At 38.9% G+C, this 25,670-nt stretch overlaps 2 protein-coding genes across 3 annotated transcripts; one reads left to right on the top strand and one right to left on the bottom strand.

Moving 5' to 3' along the window:
* Positions 1–1,026: 1,026 nt before the first annotated feature.
* atp6v1c2 (ATPase H+ transporting V1 subunit C2) lies at positions 1,027–9,212 on the bottom strand. Its single transcript, XM_044141900.1, has 14 exons — positions 9,148–9,212; positions 8,777–8,994; positions 6,457–6,524; positions 5,671–5,756; positions 5,462–5,527; positions 5,249–5,343; positions 4,031–4,122; positions 3,859–3,954; positions 3,701–3,769; positions 2,952–3,044; positions 2,770–2,857; positions 2,592–2,689; positions 2,379–2,502; positions 1,027–1,466 (listed from the first exon to the last, which is right to left on the bottom strand). Exons 2-14 carry the CDS (start codon positions 8,903–8,905, stop codon positions 1,362–1,364), a joined length of 1,209 nt encoding a protein of 402 aa, XP_043997835.1. The 5' UTR covers positions 8,906–8,994; positions 9,148–9,212; the 3' UTR covers positions 1,027–1,361.
* Positions 9,213–10,313: 1,101 nt separating this feature from the next.
* On the top strand, positions 10,314–25,463 carry nol10 (nucleolar protein 10). Of its 2 annotated transcripts, XM_044141899.1 has the most exons (21): positions 10,314–10,464; positions 11,290–11,335; positions 11,432–11,530; positions 11,609–11,686; positions 11,769–11,806; positions 12,415–12,551; positions 12,638–12,703; positions 12,792–12,852; positions 15,051–15,136; positions 15,376–15,454; positions 15,796–15,945; positions 16,078–16,144; positions 16,956–17,008; positions 20,110–20,236; positions 21,210–21,289; positions 21,421–21,519; positions 21,829–21,921; positions 22,185–22,361; positions 23,770–24,071; positions 24,156–24,258; positions 24,901–25,463. In XM_044141899.1, the coding sequence occupies exons 1-21, from the start codon at positions 10,399–10,401 to the stop codon at positions 25,042–25,044; spliced, it is 2,151 nt and encodes a 716-aa protein (XP_043997834.1). In that variant the 5' UTR covers positions 10,314–10,398; the 3' UTR covers positions 25,045–25,463. The 2 variants fall into 2 exon arrangements, with proteins under 2 accessions (XP_043997834.1, XP_043997832.1); XM_044141897.1 differs by having other exon boundaries at positions 10,333–10,464; positions 11,609–11,806.
* The last annotated feature ends 207 nt before the right edge of the window (positions 25,464–25,670 follow it).

Below are 25,670 nucleotides of genomic sequence, written 5' to 3'. Positions count from 1 at the left end.
AGGTAACAATCACAATATCCACTTCCAGCCACATTTTCCTCTTTGCTATCTGATTGTAGTCAGACGCAAATGAACCCAACCACGCTGTTTCCATTTAAAACGCATTAAACTGTTGCATATTTTATGCACTGGGTAATCAGAGCCAGGCTGTGCATCTTTAAGTCACTCGGAAGAAAATATGCCATATTCTGCTCAACAGGAAGGAAGAGTAAGTCAAAACGATTTTATTTTATTTTTTATCAGGGATTATAGTTTGCGTTTTAACACAGTGATGGACCAGATATTGGAGAAACTGGTTCCTTTACACTACAGAGACAGTGCTCTCTGGTGCCTGGGAACTGTACAGCAACCATTTCTAAACAAATTTATTTTAATACATTTTAGGTTTATAACGTTGCTGTCTCATGCAAAAATGTTAAAGTCCCATGGACCTTATCGACATGTAATATCACAACCTCCACACTTGGGTTTTATGTGACTGATAAAGCCAAAGGTGTGCATAATTGTGAAGAGGAAGGAAATGACACATGATTTTCAAAGCTCTTTGATATCTTAAATCTAAAAGTAACATATTGAATCGAAAGTAATGATCAGTGTCTTTCATGGCTACAATGTCAGCAAATTGTTAGGTTTTGATGCTGTAGTAACAAGGCTTCTTTCTACCATCACAAACATAATGGAGGGCAGTTCAATGCGCCCATAAGAGGTCTAGATGGAACAACAAGCTTTGGCCAGATGACACTAAGGCTGAGTGAGAACAAACACAACACTAGGGTGTGGCTTAAAATAAAAGTTGAATGTGTGGGAAAGAATCTCATGTTCACTGATAAGTACAGTGGAGGGTTGTGATACTGAGGGCCTATCCTAAGGGCTGTGCTATTGGTAAAATATGGTCGTACAAAGCATGAGGAGCAGGACAGTAATAGTAGAAGCAATGGTGTATACAAAAAAAGATTTTAACGAGGACCTTTTTGAACCCAGCAAATAAATTTATACTCAAATTAAAGTGTGAAGTATTTTTTATTATTATTTTTCAGTGTAAGTATATCCAGCTGCAATAAAAAGCTTAATTTAATTTCCAGGCTTTTTAAACAACTTTGCCCAAGGAGCCAATTGGAAGCTTCAGATCCCTAGAAAACATTCAGTTATTTACAAAGTTAAGAATTCTTGTGACCAGAATGTGACATCCATTCCCTGAAGATAATATTTACACTTCTTTCCTCCAAAAAATATGAGGTTTTTATGTACACAGCTCATTATTATGTGCAAGATGTTGTTCTGAGACAGGTAGCTTTTTATAATAACGCTGCCTTTCAGGCCCTGACTGCCTGAAGTCGATTAAGTGCTGCTTGTCTGTCGGGTCATGTTGTTGACGGCTCGCTAATCTCCAGCATGTTGGTGCCGATGTGGAAGCAGATGTAGGAGGAGTATTCCTGCTGGCAGAGCCCTGGGATGTCACAGCTCACCTGTTTGGGAGATAACAGAAAAATATCACAGACTCAAAGACTCAAGCATGAAATTGATCTTTGCACCACCAGAGTGCTCATAGAACATGCACGTTTGAATTTACTGTTTAAATTATGACTTAATTAGGATGCAATGAAAATATTGCCAGCTAAGGATTGTGTTTTTTTTAAAAAGCCCATCTAGGGACAAGTGCTGCGAATTAGCTTTTGCTATTGCACTGTGACATAAACATGGGACTGCTGTTTTCTTTTAGTTTGTCTATGTATGTCTGTCCCTACCAAATAAACTAATTAAATTAAATTAAATTATAAAGAGGGGAACTTCAAACAGTTTATGCCGCTTTTTCGCCTGAATTTGAATTTTTGTTCCGAGTATTTATCTGGAGTTTATCAACTTGAGTTTCTGACAACAAAATCAACCTTTTTCCAATGCTACCTTGTGGTGTGTATATTGTTACATGTTATTTTATATCCTGGACCTCAGCTCTATCTTTACCTGACTACAAATTAGCTTGAATTAATTTGCAATTCTGATAATAAACATACAATTTTAGTAATTACGGTAATGAATCTAAGCCCATCAAATTCTTCATTTATCTCTCAAATAAAGGATTAAAGTTCTTATTAGCCATTTTACCAACATATTTCCAACTTGATGTTAACAAAAACCTTCTACCAGCCTCCAAGACATAGAGCTAATCATCAAAGATAACTCATCAAAATAACAAAAAGCAGGTCACCCATTTAGCCATTGGATTTCTGCCAAACTAATAAAAATTGTCCATTGGTTATTGAGAATGATATAAATAATCTTTGACGTCTCATTTTTTAAATAAAATATAGTAAAAAAAAAAACTGTATTGATGATAAAAAGAAAGATAAAATATTTAACGGAAGATTCAGCTTTCTGACCTCCTTCATGCTGGCAGTGGGGTCCAAATGTACAAACAGTGAGGAAAGTTCCTCCTTCAGCTTCTTTGAACGCTTCCTGTCCGTTTCCAGGAGTAAAGCCTGATAGTTCACAGGTAGTCCATACCTGTCCAAAGACATCACCAGAAAGCCCATTAAAATACATCCGCTGTTCATTAGTAAAGAGAGAAAAGGGTTGCCAGTATTCAGACTCACCTGAGCACTGATTCCACGAAAACTCTCAATGCTTTCAAGTGAATCCAGGCGATGAACACCTGAATGAAATTCACCTTCAGCCAACGCACAAAGATCCCCTGTGGAGAAAGTGGGAAGTGTGTTAAAACACACAACATCAGCTCCAAAATCTTGAGGTAAAGCCCCACACCTGACTCACATACTGATCCTTTTTATGAACAGTGAGCTTCATGATCTCCTGTTGCTTCCTCTCCTCTACATCAAAGCTGTAGTCCCGCACAATGAACCTGCATGAATCACAGACTACATTATGGTAATCGACACAGCTATCATGGATGAGTCTCCCAATGAGGGAGTTCTCCGGAAATTTCTCCTGCTTACTTGCTCTCCTGAGCTTTGGCTTTGAATTTACACACAGCTCGCTTGAAAAGCGTCACTGTAAAGATTCCCCCGTCTCCATCCTCAAAAATCTTCCTGAGTGTCAGAAGGAAACATGCAGAAATGCAGAAAAAAAGGACAACATGATGAAAAGCTTTAAACTATCCTGTTACGCATTGCAAAAGCATTTATATCCCAGAAACACTTTCCAGGATATATACTGCAAAAGACTTGAGGCTTAGAATTAGATTGGCTTAGTCAAAGTCCAGACCTGTCTTTAAAAACAGGTCTGGACTTTTGCGAAGTTGTGTAGCTGGTTAAATGTTAGCGAACTGTTGGAGAAATGTAAAGCCAACTTACAAAATTAATGACAAAACGTTTCATGAGAGGAGCTTCAAAATGTCTGGGAGTAGCGGCGGTTCCTGCATGAATGGCATGCTGGGAAAGCACCTTTTTCTGACACCACCGACCGATTAAAATGAGATAATAAGATTCTAGGTGCTTCTTGTTCAATACGTTTGAACTGGAGACTCTGCTGATGCTTTGTGTTTTGAATTGATAGAAAGTTTTTAATTATTAAGACCTTTATCTGGCGCCATTCTGTGCTTGGAATACAGCTATTCCCTCCCTGCTGCTGATCCAAGCAGACTGTTACTTTCTGCAGGTAATTTAACACCTGCTCCCAGTTTGACCTCCTGGAGGCTGACGACAGGAGTTTTAGAGCTTGTTGTTGCACTTGCACTGAAACTCACCTGCTCGACCGTGGAACCACAAACTCTGACAGGGATTCATAGCTTTTCTCCCACTGCAGATATTTTTCTCTGAGAAGGATGAAACAGGAAGAAACTGTTCAACATTTGCAGAAAATCCCAGGATGAATACAAACAGAAAAAGCTGTTAGCATACCAACCTGCTCACCACCACCAACAGAGTTGTTAGATACTCAGAGACAACCAGGTCGTCTTTCCTCAAAACATCATTCAGACTGCGAGTTTGCAAATTTCCACTGAAAACACCCAAAATTCACTTCAGCACCTTATACTGCTTATTTATGTACATACGGTAATATGCATGCCACTCACTTTAGATTGAGTTCAAGGCTTTGCAAGGAGGCTTTTAGGCTGTTGTAGGTTGTCGCTCGGGATCTTAGCTCAGTCTCCACCTGTGATATTTCCTGCAGAATATTCAGCAATTGTTCATGTAACTATCAACATTAGAGGCTAGGCAACTTGTGATTTCTTTGTCTGAGTTAGTGAGACAAAGGGACTGCCACAAGCAATGAAGGTAAAAACTGCCCTTACTGCTCAAATTTTGATTCAACTCCTGTAATTGATGCTTGAAGGTAATAAAACCTCCACATTTCAGGATCATAGGAAATATATTTCTGAAACTTTAGATTTAAAAAAAAGCTGACTAGCCACTTCCAGTTTTCAGTTATGCTTTAAAATGCATCATGCACGCCTCTGTGAAGATCCTATGTTTTTATGACGTCAAGGAGAACATACAAATTAACAAGAAATACTATCCAAGAAGAACTTATCTAACCTTCCTCTTTACATCCTTTAGTCATTCTTATAGTTTGCAAATGATCAATAGGACATCATTGCACAAAGGTATAAATCAGGAGGGGAAAAAAACCCAAAAAGTACATGCTATTATGTAGGCTGTCTCTAATAATTTGAAAAAATACGAGACAGCAATGATATAAGAAACTACTTTTAGTGGGTGCCCGGTGGCTAAATGTAACACAAAGGAAGCTGCAGGAAAATCTGCTAAACACTGATTGATGGTTTACATGGGACAAAAATCTCATATTTTCTAAACATGCCTAAACAAAAGCATTGGTTTAGGCCTAAGAAGAACATTGACATGCTGAAAAGGTTGTTACTCCCACCAGGGAGAGAACTAAAACTTGCAGGATGCGAGTCCTTGAGGACTGACTTTGGGCACCCCTGATCTAAAAGATTTAAGTATTTTATGGCAAAAGCAATAAATCTGTACTTTTTCATCTTATTGTATGTAATAAAAAAATGTGAAATTAGATTCCCAAATCTTCCACTCAGGGCCCATTTAATCTTGGTCAGGCTCTGCTACGTAACTCATCCATTGTATACTCACTTTGAATCACATTAATAATTCATAATTCAGAATCAAGCAGCTTAAACTAAAGAAATGGGTGAAAATGAACAAAAACCAGTCTAATCAGAAACTTGAATACTCCTGATTAAGACCACTTTAAAAAATTACAAGAACGTTCAGATTCTCAGATGAACACAACTTGCATCTTCAAAACTTTGTACCTTGTTGATGATATCTGTCAGGGTGGAGAGCGGCAGAGCTGTGGGATACTTGGCTTTGTCCCACTGAAATTTGGTGACCCGGTTCATCAGGTCCACTGTGGAAAAAGTAAATAAATAAAAAACAAGCATCAGACTGAAAATAGGACAACAGCTCTGCAAACAGCAACATCATAAACTGAGATGAAAAATCTCTCAGCAGATGTAATGTGATACCTCTCAGAGATGCGAGGTAAGTTTTTAGTGGTGACAGAGTTGCACTCTTTTGATTCATCCTGTGATCTAACAAAGCAGATTCAGGTTAGTCTGGTTTGTTTTGAAAGACAGGGTTAGATGTAGTGTGGACGTAGCTTTAACACACAAGCATATTTAATGTTTTATTAGCTGGATCCAACACCCTCCAATTGTTTTGGTGTGTGAATTACCTCCGTTGGCTAAGTCATGTTCCTGAACTTTGTCCCCAGTTGGCTCCATCACCTCCTTCAAGCACTGGCAGGTTTTTTTGATCAAACTAATTAGGCAATAAGAATAATATTGAATAAACATATTTAACTCATTGATTTCACATCTTTTTTCTTCTTTTTTTTCCCTTTTTGTTAAGGAGTAGAATCTTTGATATTTCAACAGTATCCAACAGTTTTTACAAATAAATCCATAAAAAACTGTGGCCTTCCCCTGCATCCGACTGAGTCAACCAGTGACTCAGTCTTCCCTGCATCTAGAGACTCTACATTTTTGCCTTTTATGTAGAACTTGCATTTTTGTCTTTGCTGAAGACAAAATGATAGCATCATGCGGCATGATGCTATCATATCATAGTTTGTGACTGTATGTATCAAAAATGTGAAAAAGTTAAAAGAACATCCTTCCGCAAGGCATACCACAACCCAACGTCTCTCTGTTCCATTAAGACATTTGGCCTAAGATGATAATGTTGGAGTAAACATTATCTTCATGTCGAGTGTCTTCTTCTTCCTGGAACTGTGGGTAGCTGCTGACTTTATCTGTTACACAGCACCAGCTCAGATAGACCAACAACGAATTTAAAATTAGGGGGGAAAACTAAACGTCACCTGTCCCTGACCATTAATCATTCATGATGCAGACTAAGAACATGTTCAGCGCTCCAGGTTTCAAGGGGAGACAAAGCTACATGGTAGGCTATGCCAACAAAATGCATTCATCTCTCGTTGATTGTAAGTTTGTTTTACCTTTCAGTCAGCACGTCGAGTTTTGACAGATCATCTGACACTCTGACCAGACTGTCCAGAATCCCCACCTGCAGCCTCAGCAGAAACACAAGCGATAAAGTTTAGAACCTTGTAAATTTTATAGTTTCCATCCCATTTCACAATAAGCATCTTTTTCTTGTTTTTATTTGTTGGTTTATTTATAATGGGACTGGTAATGCCTGAAAGTGAGTCAATGCCCAAAGTGACTCTTGCCTGTGCAATCACTTCCCCGAGCGAGTTACATTCATGCAAACATGATCACTGGTCAGATAATAAATACACTATGAGGTCAAAACACACCAACAACCTATGATAAACAACAAAAATGTCTCTATTGTTACTGTTATGCTTCTTCAACATCATCAAGTTGCCAGATTATTGCAACATGCCATGGCAATATATCTTTAAATCATGACCTAGCTAAAGTTACATGTGCTCATAAAATGTTATTAGCATCTGATCACATTTTTTTTCTGCCATTTCAGTGTTGTTCATCTTGAATTTGAATCATTTGCATCACCTTAAAAAAACAATCAACTTTTACTGTACTTTTATCAATTGTATTATATATATCACTCATTTGTTTGTGTACTCTGCGATTTCAGGCAAAAAGTATATCCCCTTCATCCTCCTGTGTTTTGTGTGGCACACCAGGTCTGAGCTGTTTTGTTGTTGTCTGAGTTGTGTTGCGTTGTAAAGTTCTAAAAATCCAATAAAAATAAAGAAACAGAAAAGAAATAGAGAATTAGGAAATTTTATTAATAATATAGGGTGAGACCATTTCCAACTTGAAAAGTGAACAATAATTTAAATCAGCGTCTTCTACCTATCCTAGATTGAAAAACTGAGGTATATCCATCCATCCATCCATCCATTTTCTTTACACCCTTCTTCCCTAATGGGGTCGGGAGGGTTGCTGGTGCCTATCTCCAGCTGCGTCCCGGGCGAGAGGCGGGGTTCACCCTGGACAGGTCGCCAGTCTGTCGCAGGGCAACACAAAGACATACAAGACAAACAACACACTCACACACACACTCACACCTAGGGAGAATTTAGAGAAACCAATTAACCTGACAGTCATGTTTTTGGACTGTGGGAGGAAGCCGGAGAACCCGGAGAGAACCCACGCATGCACAGGGAGAACATGCAAACTCCATGCAGAAAGATCCCCGGCCGGGAATCGAATCCAGGACCTTCTTGCTGCAAGGAACAGCTCTACCAACTGCGCCACTGTGCAGCAACTGAGGTATATTCATGTCTATTCAGGAAAACCAGGCAATTCTTTCTCTAGAGACACAAATTGATGTGGAAGATCCTAGAGGGTTCCCAGGTCTGTCCAGTATATGTTTTGGGTCAGATCCAGGATCTCAGAAAACATCTAAAGGAAGACATCCTGGAGGTATTGTGATGTGACACCAGAACCACCTCAGTTGGCTCTTTTTCCGGATGAGGAGCAACTCTACTCTATGCGCAATTCAACTCTAATGCTGAATCCAGTCGCACAATGAAGGACACTTATTTCAGCCACTTGTGTCCAGGATTTTGCTCTTTGAAAAAGATCATCAAAGATGAGTATTTTTTGTTAATTAAAATATAAAAAATTATTAGCTTCCTATATGCCTTCCTTTTGTTTATTGGATTTTGAAATGACCTTCAATGGAAAGCTTTTTATTCTGTTCAATACAGTTAGAACCAGATGATACATAATGTCTGTTTTCTTTTAATCTGCACATTTATTCATGCTTAAATCTATTTTTAATTCTTGAGTATCAATTTTTACATCCAATGCTATTTTTATTTCAGATAATCTCTGTATGAGAGTACATAATACTTTCTGTTGAAGACCAACTGATCTATCAGGGATTTAAGAGAGAAGCTAGGCCTTTTGTGGTTTACTTTGAGTACTCATGTTTTGGATCAACTACTATGTATAAAAGCTCATAATGCATAAAAAAAAGACCTAACTTTTAGATTCTAGTGTAACATCTGGTTCTGTATCAGAGTTTTAAAGCTATGGAAGGTTAAAAATGGTATATGTGGTGAAAGAGCACCTTCCTGGATGGCAAGCAGGACACTGATCATGCTGAGTGAAATGGGTCAGATGGAAATGTTGCCTCAAACTGTAGAGAGCAACCTGAGCCTCAATTCCTTCACCAGAGAAGGACACCAAACACCATCAGTGTCCTCGCTCATACTCTACTGTACCACTTTAAACAAAAAAAATAAAAACAAGCCTCTTTGTCTTGTGTTCAGTGAAACTTTGCCTCCTCTGTTGTGCATGTCTTACTCACACCCTCACCTTCAGATCTGGGATGGAGAACCTCCAGCATGAGCCCAGGTGGGTTTTAGTAATGGTGTGCTTCAGTTTCTCCACGCTGGTTAAACTGGTCTTGTCCAGTGGGACAGAAATCAACCAAAAGTCTGCCATGACGACTCCTCGTGCTTCACATAGAGGCCATCAGTCATAAATCCAGCACACCAGAACCAGTTTCACATAAAACAGATCAGATTTTTGTCCTGGAAACACATATACATATTAGATATCTCAAAATAATACTCACTGTATTAGTCACTATAGTCACTTTGCATGTATATATTGTCAATATATTCCTTAATAAAATAAGAAAAAAAAAAAAAAGCCCAGAATTGGCTTTTAAAGCAGCCAAATACCTCCAGGTTACCTTCATGATCCTCCAGTGATGATACTTCTGTGAGTGTTTGAGTCTGAACAGCAGCTCCACCTGAGACGGACTGATGTCTGAGGAGAGCCGTCTGACAGCCATCCGACTCTGTCCTGTTACAGGAAGCTCTCATCTCTCAGGTGACCTGAGCAAATAAACATTAAATGAAAATAAAGGTCAATGTGATTAATTAACACCATAAAATATTAAATTTTATTTTTGTAATGGCTTATTTATACAAATATAACTCTAAGCAAAATAGTGCATTATCCATGACTGAACAATGTGTACAAAGAAGTGAAGTAAAACTGGAAAAACAACCAAAATGTGAGGCATAACTCAGGCAAATAATATTTCAGCAATATTTTGTATCAATATCCAGTTCATGATGGCTTTTTTTTTTCAGATTAACTTAAAGTCACTATTCCTTTCAATTGCCTTGTTAATCCAGTCATTTCTAAAAACTTAACTTCTAATACAATCAAAAGATTAAGAAAATTTCAATGACTGTTGATAGAGCTGGGGAAAAAAACTGTGTGCATCATTGAGGTTCGTAGATCGACATGACCATCCCTGGACGCTCAACAGTCTCAATTTTAATCCCGTGTAGTCTATCGATCTAACGTCATGTTTTTGAACTGTGAAATAAAACTGGATGGATGGATGGATTAATGGGTGGATGCACAGATGAATGTATGTGCAGTAAAGTGATGGAGAAGAGCAGCTGAAAATTCTTCTTCAATGTATACGCGACTTATTTTGCCGCTGTTGATGAGCCTTCTAGAACGCAAAATCTATTGCGACGTAATGCACAAGTATTGCGAGGGAATGCGATACTTTTCTGAGGTAACGCAAAAGAAAAAAATCCTCTGTTTCCCTTAGAGGAGTCCGTACGTCCGTACTCTAATACTTATTGAGAGGAAATGCAAGAGAAAAAAAATCCTCATGTCCCTTAGCGGAATCCGTACTCTAAAATGAGGACTACATTTCCGCACCAAAAGAAAAACTCCGAAAATTTGAGATTCATCTCAAAAATATTCTAGAAAACAAATCGTAAATTTCTCAGTTTGTAAAGTAAAAAATAAATAAATAAATAAATAAATAAAATTATGCAAAAAATTTTCAGTTTTTAAAATGACCAGAATGCGAAGTGGATGTTGTTTCTAGCCGGACACTTTATACAGACTCACTGGTTGCCGAGGTACAACAACGTGGATGAGGAATCGACAAACCCCTAGAAATGCAGATTTCAAACGTGAACGATGTGAAGATTTATAACCTAAGTTATGGAAAGTCCCTCCCTGAGGTATAATACTCCATGTGATCAAAGTTACAGTAGCGGTTTAATTGCTATTGCTATCTCAGATGCTGTTTACTGCAGTTGCTATTACCACCAAAGTAGACTTTGCATGCTGAAAAGACTCGCCAAAAAACAGCACAAATAGAATTGCATTGATTTCCTTACAGTAACGATGTACCACAATATTCTCGTGTGTCTTGTGCCTTTTCCCGATTAGCCAATTGATTATGTAAGGTAACAACATTCGGCTTTAAGTTATTGCATTGATTGATTAATTCCGAGGTGTTGTATTGCCCTTTTTATTTTTCTGTATAAAAATGCTGAAAGACAAAACACCGATGATTCAAACGTAGCACAAGAGCACCTCAACAGTCCTTTACTGTTTTCTATAACACGACTGTTCTGGTTTAAATAAACTCGTTAATTGTGGGGGTTAAAGAATTCATTAGCAACAACGATGAAAACTTACACAATACTTTGAACAACTAGTGAAATGATGTGAGGACAGTTTTCTTTTCCAGAAGTCTTTTTGAGGGATCCCAATGAGTTCCCATAAGTCCCTCCTGCAATTTTTGGGTCTGCCTTGGAGTGTCATTCCACTGGAATGCTTTCTAAGGAGGGCATCAAGGCGACTTCCTGATAAAATGATCTAAACTTCACTGCAGAGCTGTGGGGGTCCGATCTCACCCCAAATTGCAGAGCCCACCACCTTATCTCTAAAACTAACCCAGGGTTACTCGGTAGATTTCAGCTGCTTGCGTCCCACCACTTCAAAATTCTCCTTTTTTATTTTCTGTCAAAAATGTCCTCACTTCTTTCTTCTTGTTTCAGTGGTTATCAGATCGAAAGAAAAGACAGCTTCAGAAAAAAGATGTTGGTGAGTGGGTTGCTTCATTGTCAGCACTGCAGACAAGTTAATTTGTTCAAAGTTTTAAGCATTGCTTTCCCTTTGCTTTTTATTTTTGTTTTTCAGACATCCAGCGGCGGATTGAACTCATTCAGGACTTTGAGATGCCCACAGTGTGCACCTCTATCAAAGTGTCCCGAGATGGTCAGTTCATTCTGGCAGCAGGTAAGACCATCTTTTGGCTTCAGAAAACCCTCCTGTAATTAATCACTGCAAGGCTCATTGACTGTATTTTCCCCTCAGGAACATACAAACCCAGAATTCGCTGCTATGACACATATCAGCTGTCCCTTAAATTTGAGCGATGTTTGGATTCAGATGGTAGGTTTCTGTCGTGTATCTTTTCTAGCCCCTTCTGGAACATTAGGTTTTACTGTTTTCTTTTTTCTTCTTCTTCTTACAGTTGTGGCTTTTGACATTCTGTCAGATGATTACTCAAAGGTGAGAGATTTTATTCTTAATTATTAATTTTCAGTTTGTTTTTTGCTACACAGTCACATCGATCAATGGCAGATGGAATATTGTTCAGGACCATAATTGTTTTTTTTTTTTGTTTGTTTGTTTGTTTTTAATAAACGGGTCTGTTGATCCTAACAGGTTTTTGCTTTAACTGCAGACATAGAGGAAAAACCCAAGTAACACATCAAACTTTCTTATGCTTTGCCATGATCTGAATTGGATTCTCTCCATAAAACAAAAGCTCTGTGAGTTGAAGCAGAGGTTAAAGTTAGGAGAAATCTTCACCTATTTGCTTCCATGACTCTAGTAAAATGTTGCTGCATGGAAGATCTTTGGCAAAACAATGTTTTCTGTGTTGTCAAAAGTTGCCATAAATGATTAAAAAAAATATCTTCTTGTTATCAAAGTATATTCACTGTTCCATTAAATTCTCAAACCAAAGAACACATGGTGTTTTCAGTTCATTGTCCTATTTTCTAATAACTGCTAAAATTGTTGCTGCAATAACAAGACTGGAACTTGAGCTCACCCAAACATTTTGAACTGCTCTTAGGTTTCAGCGTGCCGATAATCTGTGTGTTCCCTTGCAGCTGGTTCTTTTGCAGTGCGATCGCCATGTGGAGTTCCACGCCCAACACGGCCACTACTACAAGACTCGGATCCCAAAGTTCGGACGGGACTTTTCCTACCACTATCCCTCCTGTGACCTATACTTTGTGGGGATGAGGTGAGACTGGAAAGCAGTGTTAGCTGGTGAGGGCAACCTTTGTTTCCCTCACAAAAGTTTTCTCTAATGCTTGATTTCACTCACAGTTCCGAGGTGTACAGACTGAACCTGGAGCAGGGGCGCTTCCTCAACTCCCTTCAGACGGACGGCGTGTACGTACTGAGAGATGTTTGCTTATCTCAAGGCTTGCATGATTTGTCGTCTTTGTTCATGGTGGGTTTTTGTTTTGTCATCACCCAGGGAGAACAATGTTTGTGACATCAACCCTGTTCATCATTTATTCGCAACTGGAACCTCTGAGGTGAGCTCTGTGTTTTTGATGCGCATGCGTAGGCCTGTCACGATAACAAATTTCGGTGAGCGATTAATTGTCTCAAAAATTATTGCGATAAACTGTAATGTTGTTTGAAGACCATTTTAAACTGATGTAATGGTAATGACATAATAATGCAAGTGATATCCTGCAAAAATAGATACACTTTATTTTGAAACACTGGAACTGGTAAGCTAAATAAACAAAACAACCAAAAACAAAAATAAAATTTACTCTCAGTCTCCAGTAACAAAAAATGCACTTGAATAAAAACTAAGCAACATAAAATCAAAGTGGAAAACTACATTCAACCAAAAGAGTGCAGATTCTGAAGTCTGTATTCTATCTTGCCCTTCAATAATCATTGGATGTAGATAACAGAGACAGGCATTTCCGGCTACCAGATCCAATAGTTCACTCCTCCCTTAAGCCCAGTTCACACTACACAATTTTTTTGCCCCGATTTTCCTCTTACGACAATCTAGGTACGTCGGACGTTCTACATTCTACGTTTTAAGATTGTCGCTTGCAACAATTGTAACCCATCTTGTAGTGTGTGGTGTGTTCCGACTGATCGGGTCCAGTCGGTAGAACGTCGTGGCCGCTCCAATCTAAATCAGGCATATTCAGCATGTCATATTGTCTGGGCCAGTTTATCACTGCACCGTGTGGGGTTTTGACGATAGTGTGTGTACATACGCTGTTTACACATCACAGTTTCTAAACTGACTGCTAAAATGCTCATCTTCTTGTCTCTGATTGCCACAGTTTGCAACAACTCAGAAACTAAATTTACTCTTGCAGCGTCTAGTTGTCACTCTGTTCTGCGGGTCCTCCAGGCAGTTAGCTGACATATTATTGCAGACACTCTGCAAGCAATGTATATAAAAGCAAGGAAGCACACTTCAATATAGGTAACAGCTATCCTGTGCAGTTTCATTGTTGGCTACTTCCGCAGGACGCACAAACTGAGATTATAATTTCTGCTACTTTCATTCTGAGCTATCTTGTTTGCTGAAATGAAAGTAAAATCGTAAAGGAAGCTGTCCTGCTTGCTGTAAACATGCAACTTACCTCATTTGCGTGTCTTGTGCACATGGAAATGAGGTGTGTCTGCTGTTTTCTGTTGTGACCTCCCACGCTTACAACACCAAATCCCACGCTCAGTGACACCTCTCAACACCTCACAATGATGTCCTGTGCTGTTCAAGCGCTAGTGCTCCTGAAACAAACACTTCTTTTGTTGTTCCGGCAACAGACGTTTAGTTTTAATGAAAAGCTCTCAGATGGAACAGAGCTCGGTTGTTAAACATGAGAGTTATCCCAAGCCTACATTTGAGAAAACAAACATGGCTGTGCATTACAAAGGAAATACTCTTAGCATAAAAAAAAACATAACAATTATGCTTAGATGAATTAAAACATTAATTTCATTTTGTGGAATGTAGCACACATCCAGTCAAGAAAAAAATAAAAAATTTTTTTACATCAGATTATCAAATTAAATCATCAATAAAGCAACACAGCTCAAAGAAGAATAAGTCACAATTTCTCTTTATTCACTTAAGTTAGAATTTTAATAATGTTAAAACCTGTTTATAAACTAGATCATTTTTATCCTCACAATTAGATAATCGAGTTAAAAGACGGCAGGCTTTATTTTTACCCTTCATTTTAGTTTGCATGTTTAGTGTGGTTGAAGAAGTCCTTTAATAATTTTTTTGCATTGGAGGAATTTAGGACCACAAACTGCTGGAATAATTGTGTTTTTTGTGATTTATCCAAGAACAGAATAATATATATATTTTTTTATAATTTTCATTCAGTAAAAAGTAGATCTGTTGTTCAGGAATCAACACTAAATCATCACTTAACATTTTTAAGCTGCTTTTTAAAGGTGTGATATAATCTGTTATTTTATTTTTTGGTGATTTCTAAGAAGCTGTTGATTAAAGTTTAGTTTTAAGTTGAAGGAATCTTAACATTTGAATTAGGAAGCCGCTCCCCGAGCCAACATGTTGGAGCCAAAAACTTTAGGCCAGCAGTGTGAAGAAAACACTCTAGTCTTTATGCTGCAGCATCTATTCGAAGATTAATTTATTCACTGAAAATACATGCTATTTCTCTGTTAAAACTCTAAACTGTGATTTTTCGACTGGCTGTGATCTGCTCTGTCTGTTCACCAGGGAAGGGTCGAATGTTGGGACCCTCGCATCCGGAACCGAGTGGGCGTTCTGGACTGCGCCCTGAGCAGCCTGACTGAAGGAACAGAGTAAGCACCGACTTGCCACGATTAGATTGTCGCGTCCTCTCGGCTGATCTCTGCGTGCCGATGCATATGTAGCCACATGGTGCTTTTCTCCCTGAAAACCAGGCAGCAAGCTGTGAAAATGAAGGCTGCGTGTTGAAATGTCAGGCTTTTCTTTGAGTCAGAGCGAGTTTCCAGCTCCAGTCTGTGTCAGACGTCGTATCCCTTTGTGGTGATTGCTGTGACTTTCTGATTGCTGACAGGGTTCAGGGTTTACCGTCCATCAGTGCGCTGAAGTTTAATGGTTCCCTCACTATGGCAGTAGGCACCAGCACTGGACAGGTGAGCTCAACAGTAAAGCCTTAACTTCATTTTGTGACCATTTAAATAAAAAAAAAACCGCAACATGAAGTTTTATTTACACAAAATCTCCTTTTGGTGTAAATTTTGGCTATTACATTACACTATATATTTATGAAAATAAACCCCTTTCACATCTATTAGCAAGCAAGATGTTTTATTGCAGAAATATAATCTCATGCTGAAAAATCCAGTCAGTATTAGTTGGGATAAGGACATTTTATGATTTTTTTAAAAATTGCATTTTATTATTTGAGAAATAAATATTTATTAAATATTTATTTATTACTTGAGAATCTCTCCACTTTGTCCTTGTCTCCCAGGTGCTGCTGTATGACCTGCGTTCCAGCCAACCGCTGCTGGTCAAAGATCACTTCTACAACTTGCCAATTAAATCTTTGAACTTCCATGACCAGCTGGACCTCATCATGTCGGCTGATTCCAAGATCATAAAGATCTGGAACAAAGACTCGGTAAGGAATTTAGTCAATATTCTGCTGTCTGCCAGTATTTATTAAATGAGTCAGACAGAAAAAAAACAATACAGTTAGAGATGTGTTGTGATACCTATAAATTGCATTTGTCTTTTCTACTCTGCTCTGCAGGGAAAGCTGTTCTCCTCCATACAGCCTCAGAGCGACCTCAATGATGTCTGCATGTACCCCAATTCAGGTACGAACATTACTTTTTATGATTGCTGCACATTCTTGAAACTGTGAGAAAGTAGACAGTGGTTACTTCTTTTTGTTGTGACTGAAACATTGATGGTGTCTTGGCAGTAAGAACCAGTATTTTAGGTGGAAGTATTATGACAAAGGAGAAATTTTGTGTTGTTTAAAACTCAAGATTTAGTCTAACTGTTTTATTTAAAAACAGTTGAATTCATGGATTTATTTTGTTGTTACTGTTGAATATGTCATTATTAGGAGGAACCCTGTAATTTTACATATTTCAAACATCAAATCAAATTTCAATGTCAGAAATAAATGAATTGTAGTTCCCATTTTAACTCTTTAATTAACACCAGAACCACCAGGTATACCAGATCTTGTAAGCAATTAAAAATATATTCAAGAAAAAATACTTGTGCTCACTTTGCTCTCTCATATAAGTAGAATAAGAGTTGTCTAGAAAAATAGAAAATGATATAAATTAAATAATAGAAATTAAATAAACTAAATGATTTTCAAGGTTTTTTTGTTTTGTTTTGTTGTTTTTTTAAAAATAATTGACCTCTTGGGGGCGCCATTTTGTAAAATTTTCTAGCGGCTCATTTCTATACAAGCTCTCTTCATTTGTCTGTTTGCCATTGAAATGAGAAAAAAAAATATTTATGAACTTATCATTCTTACTAATAATATTATTACTACTAATATTATTTTAAAATTAAACTTACCTTCATTCTACAGCAAAACTTTGTGATCAGAATTATTGTTTTGTGGATTTGTCTTATGCTCCTCACTGTGTTGTATGTCATGAACAGGAATGCTCTTCACGGCCAATGAAGACCCCAAAATGAACACGTTCTACATCCCGGTGAGTACAGAGACGCCATGCTCACTACATGTTCATGTGCAACGCTGCCTCACTGTGTGATAGATGCAGACAGACGGATGTGGACTCAATTATGAAGGCGACAGTTTAATGAGACGTTAACAGGGCCTTTCAGGATTTTACATCCACTCATCCCAGTTAAAGTGGTTGGTTTCTTAACTTTTAAATATGGTCCACAATTCCTAACAGGGAGCAATCCAAGGTCATTCCAGACGCTTATTGTAAGCGTTGTCCTTTTGAAAATCAGTTTTCTGCTAGAAAATCCAGTTTTGTGAACGTTTCACTCACTCAGATTTTCCTCTCCCCAATAAAACCAAGGCTTCTTCAGAAGCAAGAAGCCCATCATAAGCTAGAAGATGCTGTAAAATCAAGGTGTTAAAAGCAAATTCACATCAACATGGACTGTTATGAATGGACACTCAGAATTGGCAGCTGTCCACATGGTGGAACCATATGACTCCTGGAGGAAAGACGGGACAGAGATTGAGCTGTTTGGTCACAAAGACGAGTGGTATGATGTAGTAAAGATGATGCTTGCTGGTTACTCCACAACGCATTGAGCAAAGGTCGAGGTTGGAAAGGGCCAACCTCAACCTTATGCATAAGGTGACTTTATTTAAACGTCTGAGTAACTCTGTAGAAGCAGACAACAAAAGAAGAAAAGACAGTTTGTTTAGAGAGAGCAATGTGTCCTGTGACTCAGATCAGAAAAGCATGTGTGTGTGTGTACTGTAAACTCTGCTCTGCTTTGTGTAAATGAGGACATTCCTGGTTGGATAAACCTTTCATCCTAGATACAATGGCAAGGTGGCAAAGTAATCTTCGTCAGATACCCAGAAAACTTATTTCATGACATTTTGAAGTTAACTAAACATGTAGTATTTAGTTGTGTACCGATTCTTGTAAATCTCAGAACAGTGGAGTCAGATTCAGGTTTAATCCAGTCAGATACACTCAGACAGCTGAACAATGCAGCACAGTCACACTCTGTGCAATCAAAAAATGGCACATAGTAAACCCTCTCAACCCAGACGCAGCACTCGGTGGTTTATGTTTAGCTCATAAAACTCTAAATAGAACCATAAAAAGGGACCTTTTACTATGAAAATAAAAACAAATAATTTTGTCAACAAAATTTATTCAGCACAACTGCACGTAGGTTTGTGGTTGTGCTGTTGGAGCTGGATTAAAGATAAATGGTTTTAGCTAAAGTGTGTTTATAGCAGTGTTTAACATGGAAACACAGAAAACTCTTTACAATTCATAAAGAAAACAAATTTCACCAGTCTCCCAAACAGAATATGATTAAAGTTGTTCAACATCTAAAAAAACAGGCAAGTTTTTCAGTGAAATACTTAATGAAAGAAGATGGAAGAATCTTATTTACGATGGAGGCACACTTGTTGTATTTCAGCTGTGATAAATTGATTGGGTCTCTCTGGGTTAGAACTTGTTGAGCCACTTGCACACCTGGTGTTCTTTCTCAATGCCAATGCAAAGAGTGACGCGTTTTTCTGAGAAGTGCAGTTCTGACCTGAGATAGGTCTTTACTTGCTTTTATTGCTTCTGGTCCTGAGTCTTTAATGAGTCAGAGTCAACATTCCACAAAGTGCCTAAAATACGCTTGGGCTTGTAAATGCAGCCCGTTGTTGTTTTTGAAATGTTTCCTTCAGAAGAGCCTTGATCAGCTTCATGTGCTGTGATGGAACAGAAGAACGATTGGAGGCTGGATTGTGTTTAAATTGGCGACATGACATGACATTTTGTCCAGAGTCAACTTCAGTAAAATTGTCTTTTTCATGTTGACTGAGCGGGTTAGATATCAAGCAAAAATGCATAACATTTCCCATTGTTGCATAACCCTTAAACAAAGATTACACTGAAAGCCATCGCTGCTCATATTAGCAAATAAAGACATCAACATGTCACCACTATTAAAGAGGGAGCAAAGTTCTGAGCTGATGCAATTTTCAATACATAACTATTTGTACTTAATTCTTCCCCATCTAATCAAAACCCATGATCCATTTCAGTAAGAGTTTAAACTTTAAGGAACAGTTTTTTTTTACTGTTAAACATTTACTTACTTTTTTCTGGCCATACTATTTAGTTGTAAAGCAAATTACATTAACCTTTACATTAAAACTCTAAGCTCCCATTATGATTAAAGTATTACATACTTATCTCCAACACACCTTACATGGCATAGAAATAACCCACAAGAATAAAGAATAAATTCCAAATTGAGTAATCGCAAATATTTCAAAGCACCTCTCATTTTTGTGCTTTAATTCATTTAAAGGTTTTCAGTGTGTATTCCTCCGGTGTATTATAAGCCTGGCGGGCCACCAGGCTTTACTTGTGCACCACCAGGCTAAGCATTACTTTTTTATTTAAGTCTTTTTAAAATGTTTGCATTTTTTAAGATTTTATAGTTGCTGTTCAGGTATTAATCTTCCAATCTTTCAATAACACATAATTATCAAGTGATATTTTAAAATTCCCTTTCAATTTTAAACATTTTTTAACTCAAAAACACAGTGGGCTGCTGGACGAATGAGTGTCCAAGCACCAAACCACCAGGCTTAGCAAGTTTTGTGGGGGAAACCTTGAGTTTTTACTACTGGATATAAACTTGCTGGTTTAACATTTGCACAGGTGCAAATGTTTGTCAGAAATTCTTAGAAAACCTCCTAGGGAGAATTTTTAATAAAAGATCAGTTCGAAGAAAGCGGTAAGAAGATAAAATGTTGTTTTAGTTGGTTTCCAATCAGCTGTTTACATCTGAGCAGAAATTCTGTCACTGAAAACGATTCCAAACAAGAGTGTGAAAATATCACACTCTCAGGAGGAGTTGTAAATGTTTGCAAATAATCTTATTATATGTAAGGTCCTTTCAGTCTATCACAGCGTTTTAAGTGAAAACTTCGCCTTGTGTCCTACAAAGATGCACCGTTCACTTCTGACTGTAATGGAAATCTTTGGGAGCAGCCAGGCTATTTTTGCTTCAACACATACACGCCAGATTTTTCTGCGATTCTAAATGCGAGTCGTGTTTGAAACGTGTCGCTCTTGTGTTTCAGGCTTTGGGCCCGGCTCCTCGCTGGTGCTCGTTCCTGGACAGCCTGACGGAGGAGCTGGAGGAGAGCCCGGAGAGCACGGTCTACGACGACTACAAGTTCGTCACCCGCAAGGACCTGGAGAATCTGGGTGAGACAGCGCCGCAATGAAATGCTGTAATGATGAGATGGGAGACGATCCCAGGAACTGAGACTCTCAGTTCGGCCCTGGGGGATTGATTGAGAGGCTCTGGGTATGCAGGCAGAGAACCCTGGAGGGGTTGAATGAACAGTGGAATGCAGCCTCAGCAGTAGCGAGATCAGATGACAGCAGAGCAGGAAGCGGGTTGGTTGGTGTGGAATAAAGGGAGATGGGCTGGGGTGTTGGTCCTGAGTGACAGCGGTGTTGATTTACTGTATCCTCGTACCGCGGCTCTTATATAACCATGCAGGTGTCTACCGAGTTTATGGATTGACATTCCCAGGAAAAGCAGGTTGCACCACTTCCTGGGAGTTCCTGCTGCTGCAGGCTTGAACTCATCCAGCGTACGTCTGCTCCCAATCACACCTCACCCACTAATGAACTGAAGAGATTCTTCATCGGGTTCTGATGATGAGTTTTATACACTCTTTTTTTTTTTCTTCTGAAAAAAAAAAAGCATAACTAACCGGTATAGAAGAAATTGCTCACATTTAGTAGCTTTCTCAATATACATGAAAATATTTTTTTGGAGTTTAATATTTTTCCATCTTTATTATCTGAGTTTTGTGTGTTTCTGGCCAATCCCACATTTATAAATGCTCCCAATAATTTTAGCCACAGGTGAGGTGATCTAGTAATTCTAGTTCCGAATTATGTGTTCCTCGACCTGTAAAAGCAGATCCCACTAATTATTGTAATGGCAGAAAAATATTCAATGATTCATTGTCAGTTTAACGTATGCACCAAATACAGTGGCAGAGAAAATGGTGAATAGATCAACTTAATACAGTGGAAGCCCAGTATTTGTAGTGGTTAGTGGCCGGGTTTTTTTCATCTTAACAGGAGAAATGTGTCGACGCTGTTCAAATAGGATCATAGTTATTTCTTTCGTGTGAATTCAGTTTTAATGTTTTTTCTCCAGGCTTGTCTCACCTGATTGGGTCGTCTCTCCTGAGAGCCTACATGCACGGCTTTTTCATGGACATACGGCTGTATCACAAGGTGGGATGTCTGCTACTGTGTCAGGTTGTTTGACTCTGAAATATTTATTGGAACCATTACAGAGATCATGTGGCATCCGAATGTTGCCCAAAGGTCTGATATCACAATTGTAACATTTGGCTCGGCTTCAGGTGAAAACCATGGCAAATCCTTTTGCGTACGAGGAATACCGCAAGGATAAGATCCGGCAGAAGATCGAGGAGTCCAGAACGCAGAGAGTCCAGGTTCAGGTGAGGAGTGCTGGAAAGATGATAAACTTTCCCATAAGTACTGTGTTGTGGTGCAACCTTTTCTTATATTAGTCTCATTCAATAGCTGCTCATTTCAGACAGGATTCCCCTGGTTTGAACCAGCTGAGCTGTTGCAACACAACAAAATATTTGTGTCTCCTTCCATCCTGTCCAATCTGGCTCCAAATGTGGAAAAAACATTATGAAACGCTAGACTTGGAAATGTAATTTGAGGATGTGAGCAGCAGTCTGCGTCATCAGTCTTTGTGTTTATGTGTATCAAAAGTACATTTTGTTGTGATGAGGCAGAAGCTGCCGAAGGTGAACCAGGAGCTGGCTCTCAAGCTCATGGAGGAGGGAGATGAAGAGGCAGAGCTGGCTTCCAGGAAGAAGAAGGGCAAGGTAGGAAAACATGAAGGCACGCCAGTCGGAGCGGTCACACCTCGTCACTTCTCAGAAATGAAAACTGTTTTTGGTTCATGATAAACTTGCAACTTCATTTTTGTTTTATTATTAAAACTAACAAAATGTTCCAAACTAACTTTGTCATTGTGTCGCAACACATTTCACAGTCTACTCCAACAGACAACGGCTCAGTTAAGAGATCAAGTGATGAAATATTTCTGACTTACTGACCGTTTAACCTTTGCACACGACATCTGCAGGCTCTCCCCAGCATCCTGGGAGACGACCGCTTCAAGGTGATGTTCGAGAACCCGGACTACCAGGTGGACGAGCAGAGCGAGGAGTTCCGGCTGCTCAACCCCATCGTCTCCAAGGTGGGACAGAAGAGGAAGAAGAAGCTGCGGCTGCTGGCTCAGCAGGAGGCCGACGTCCAACAGGTAACATTTAATTCTGTGGTACAATGTTGACTTTTTACTGCTTCTACCAGGAAGTTGGAGTTTGTTGATTTTGATAAATGACGGGGAAAATAAGTATGAAAACAACATAATTTGGAGAAATAGCTATTTTCCCTTCATTTTCCTGGTAAGGATGTGCAAAAGTTCAAATTCAGATCCAATTATTTTTCTCTGAGATTTAAGTCTTGAATGTGCAATCAGACATACAAGACCCAGAAGGCATCTGGTGTTCATAGGATTATGTGTTTTGGATTGTTATCCTGTCTGAAAGAACAAATCGTGGCCCATTTTCAAGTTTTGACAGTTTTATTGAGCTAAAATGTCCTTGTATTTGTGTTTGTAATGTTACAAATTCAAACGAGGTTCCAGGGTCCTTCAAAAATAAAACCAGGCCCACACTATCACACCCCCCCCACCGTACTTTACAGCGAGAATCAAATGTTTTGTTTTTTGTGTTTTTTTTGACATATCCATCATCTGTTTTACACATATCTGCCCTGGAGGGTTTTCTGACAAAATCTCACTCTTAGCCACTTCTGACAGAAATCACACAGTGGCAGAATGAAAAATAGAAAACTTTTTCCTGGTATATGTGAAAAATATACCGTATGTCAATATGCAGCTATTCCTGACTTGGGAAGATTAACACACATTTTTCTTATTTGGATGTTATGTTTTATCATTTTTGAAGAGTGGCTAATAGAAATGAGCTTTGGTGTCCCTCTTACAAGATTCTTATGCAGACTTGAAAACTCTAGAATAGCATGGAGTTTGCTTTGATCATTTTCCAAATCAATTTAAGTTTAGAAAAACTTACATTTATGTTTATGTTTTCTGTTGATGAAATGCACTCGCTTGCTAGTTTTGGTATTTAGGTGATATTCTCAGGAGGAACTCAAGATTCCACACTTACAACTGCTTTATTCTGTACAAGTTCATGAGTTAGATTTTGAAATGGACCATATTTATTTTTGTGAAGATGTCACAAAAGCTGCGTAAATAGCTCTTCATTGTTGAATCTAGGCTTGCTGATCATCAAGAACTTTTTACACATTTCTACCAATGATGCTGATGCTTGTGGAAAATGCAAGTTTTTTTAATAAATCAAGTCCAGATGGTTCCAGCCAGACTTTGTGTAAGAATGTTTATGAGTCAAGGAAAGATAAATGTATATATAAAGTTTCTCAGTTAAAATTGGAAAGTTGGAATTTAAGACAAACATTTCATTAGGTTATTTTGGAACCTTAAACATAATCTGAAATTCTGGTGTTGGGTTTTACAGAAGCTACATGACTAGTTAGGTGTTTATGAGGAGGAAGACTATGTTTAAAAAGGGACATTTAAACACCATCTTTATGTCATAATCACAAGAATAATTTTCTCCGGTTAGGCAGCAGATGAAGAAGAGGAGCCAGAAGGGCGAGCCAGCTCTGAGGAAGAGAGCTCTGACGACGACAAGAGCTGGGTGGAGGAGGTGAGGGAGCAGCGGCGGCTACTGCGGCAGGAGGACAGAGACCGACGACGGCAGGAGAGGAGGGATGCTGACCGCAACACCGTCCTGCTGGAGCGGAAACAGGGCAGAGGAGACGAGACAGAGAGCAAGAAGACGAGTCAGCCGCAGTTTTATCAGCTCAAAGCCGGAGAGGAGTTCAGGAGTTTTGGCGACGTGGCCCACAAGCAGAAACTGCAGAAGTACGTCTGCTTTACAGAGAATCGTTCTGTTCTGATCCGTCCTGTCCTCATCGCTCTGTTTGCTAAATGTTTGTTTGTTTTCAGGGCATCTCTGGAGGAGAGGCTAAAGTTGGAGGAAAGTTCAGGAATCAGCAACACAGGGGACACGGCGGTGGGCAGCAAACAGCTGACCTTCACTCTCAAAAAGGTACACGGGTGCAAATAATCCAGGGTTACTGTTGCTCCTGTAAATGTTTCACATCGTTTCGCTTCAGGAGAACGGCACGCAACAATAAAACATGATGTTAGCTGTAAATGAAGCAGCTTAAGGTGAAGGGGAGCGAGCTGAGAAGGTCTTTGTGTTCATCTACGGAAAGATAATAAGTGTAGTGAGAGAAATAAATTTTTCACTGTAGTAAAAACAAACAGGCCCAGAGCATCACAGGTCTTCTACTGTGTACAGCAATTGGCATGAGCTGCTTTTCCACTTTTTCAACCTTTGTTTCAGTCCAAGTGTTTGTTGCTGTAAAACTCAGTCTCATCTGAACAGAACAAACACTATCACTGAAAATCCTTTTCATGTTTAGCAAACTCTTCACATTTATGAGGGTAGGACAGTAAAAGGCGTTTTTCTGGCATGCCTCCAGGACAACAGGCTGGTTAATAGTTGGCATGGAGACTGAATATCGAAAAGCAAGTTTTTTCTGCTAAATCATCTTTCATAATAGCTATTTCCCGGTCAAAGATATACTGTTGTAATACTGAATATGGAAAATACCGACAGCCAGACTGTGACCTTACATCCACATACAGAAAAAGTTGAACATCCTTATTGATGTCCTTTGTGCAGTCGGAGCAGCAGAGGAAGCAGCAGCAAGCGGAGAGAGAACACCACGACGAGAGGAAGAAGCTGAGACGCTCTGCCGGGCACCTGAGCAGCGCTCGTGGGAGAGGACGGGGGAGAGGAAGAGGAAGAGGAAGAGGCCGCTTCTGAAGAAAGTCAGCCCAATTTTCAAACTGAGATCAAATGTGTCTTTGACTTTTTAAACATCTAGTATCCTCCTGCCTGTGGTTGGAGAGATCAAATCAGACTGCAAGACCAGAAAATAAGTCTCAATCCGATTTAGTGGGAAGTTTGTTCAACTCCTGGGTGGTCTGAGCCCCCTGTCTGTGAACTCCATGGACATTAAAAACAGACTGCCTCTGTCAGTGTCTGTATTAATGTTAAAACAAGATGTTATGTCAGAGTCCTGTCTGCGAAATAGATCACCGGCTGGTTGAGATTTCACAGGAAACTCCTCAAAAAGTTAGTTTCAAACCAGGAGAGGAACAAATGTGTTATTTTAACAATGTTTTGATATTTTCTATTGCTGACCCATAATTGTGTTGATGTATAAATTAAATTTTACAATATATCTGTAGAAAGTTCTTCCTTCATTCATCATCTTTGGTGTAAATTTAATGTTCCCAATATTTTTTAGAAATCTTTTGACCATGGTTTTTGTGGTGTCCATTCACATTGTTAGATTATTTTGCTGAGTCATCAGATACATTTTAGTTCTTCACAAAAGCTTTATTATCTTATAACAAAAATGTATCTTTTCTATATTTCTCAACAAA

The sequence above is a fragment of the Gambusia affinis genome, linkage group LG16 (genome assembly GCF_019740435.1).
Source record: "Gambusia affinis linkage group LG16, SWU_Gaff_1.0, whole genome shotgun sequence".
NCBI lineage: Eukaryota > Metazoa > Chordata > Actinopteri > Cyprinodontiformes > Poeciliidae > Gambusia > Gambusia affinis.
Note: the sequence above shows the minus strand (reverse complement) of the source record. Positions and strands in the feature narration are given on the sequence as shown.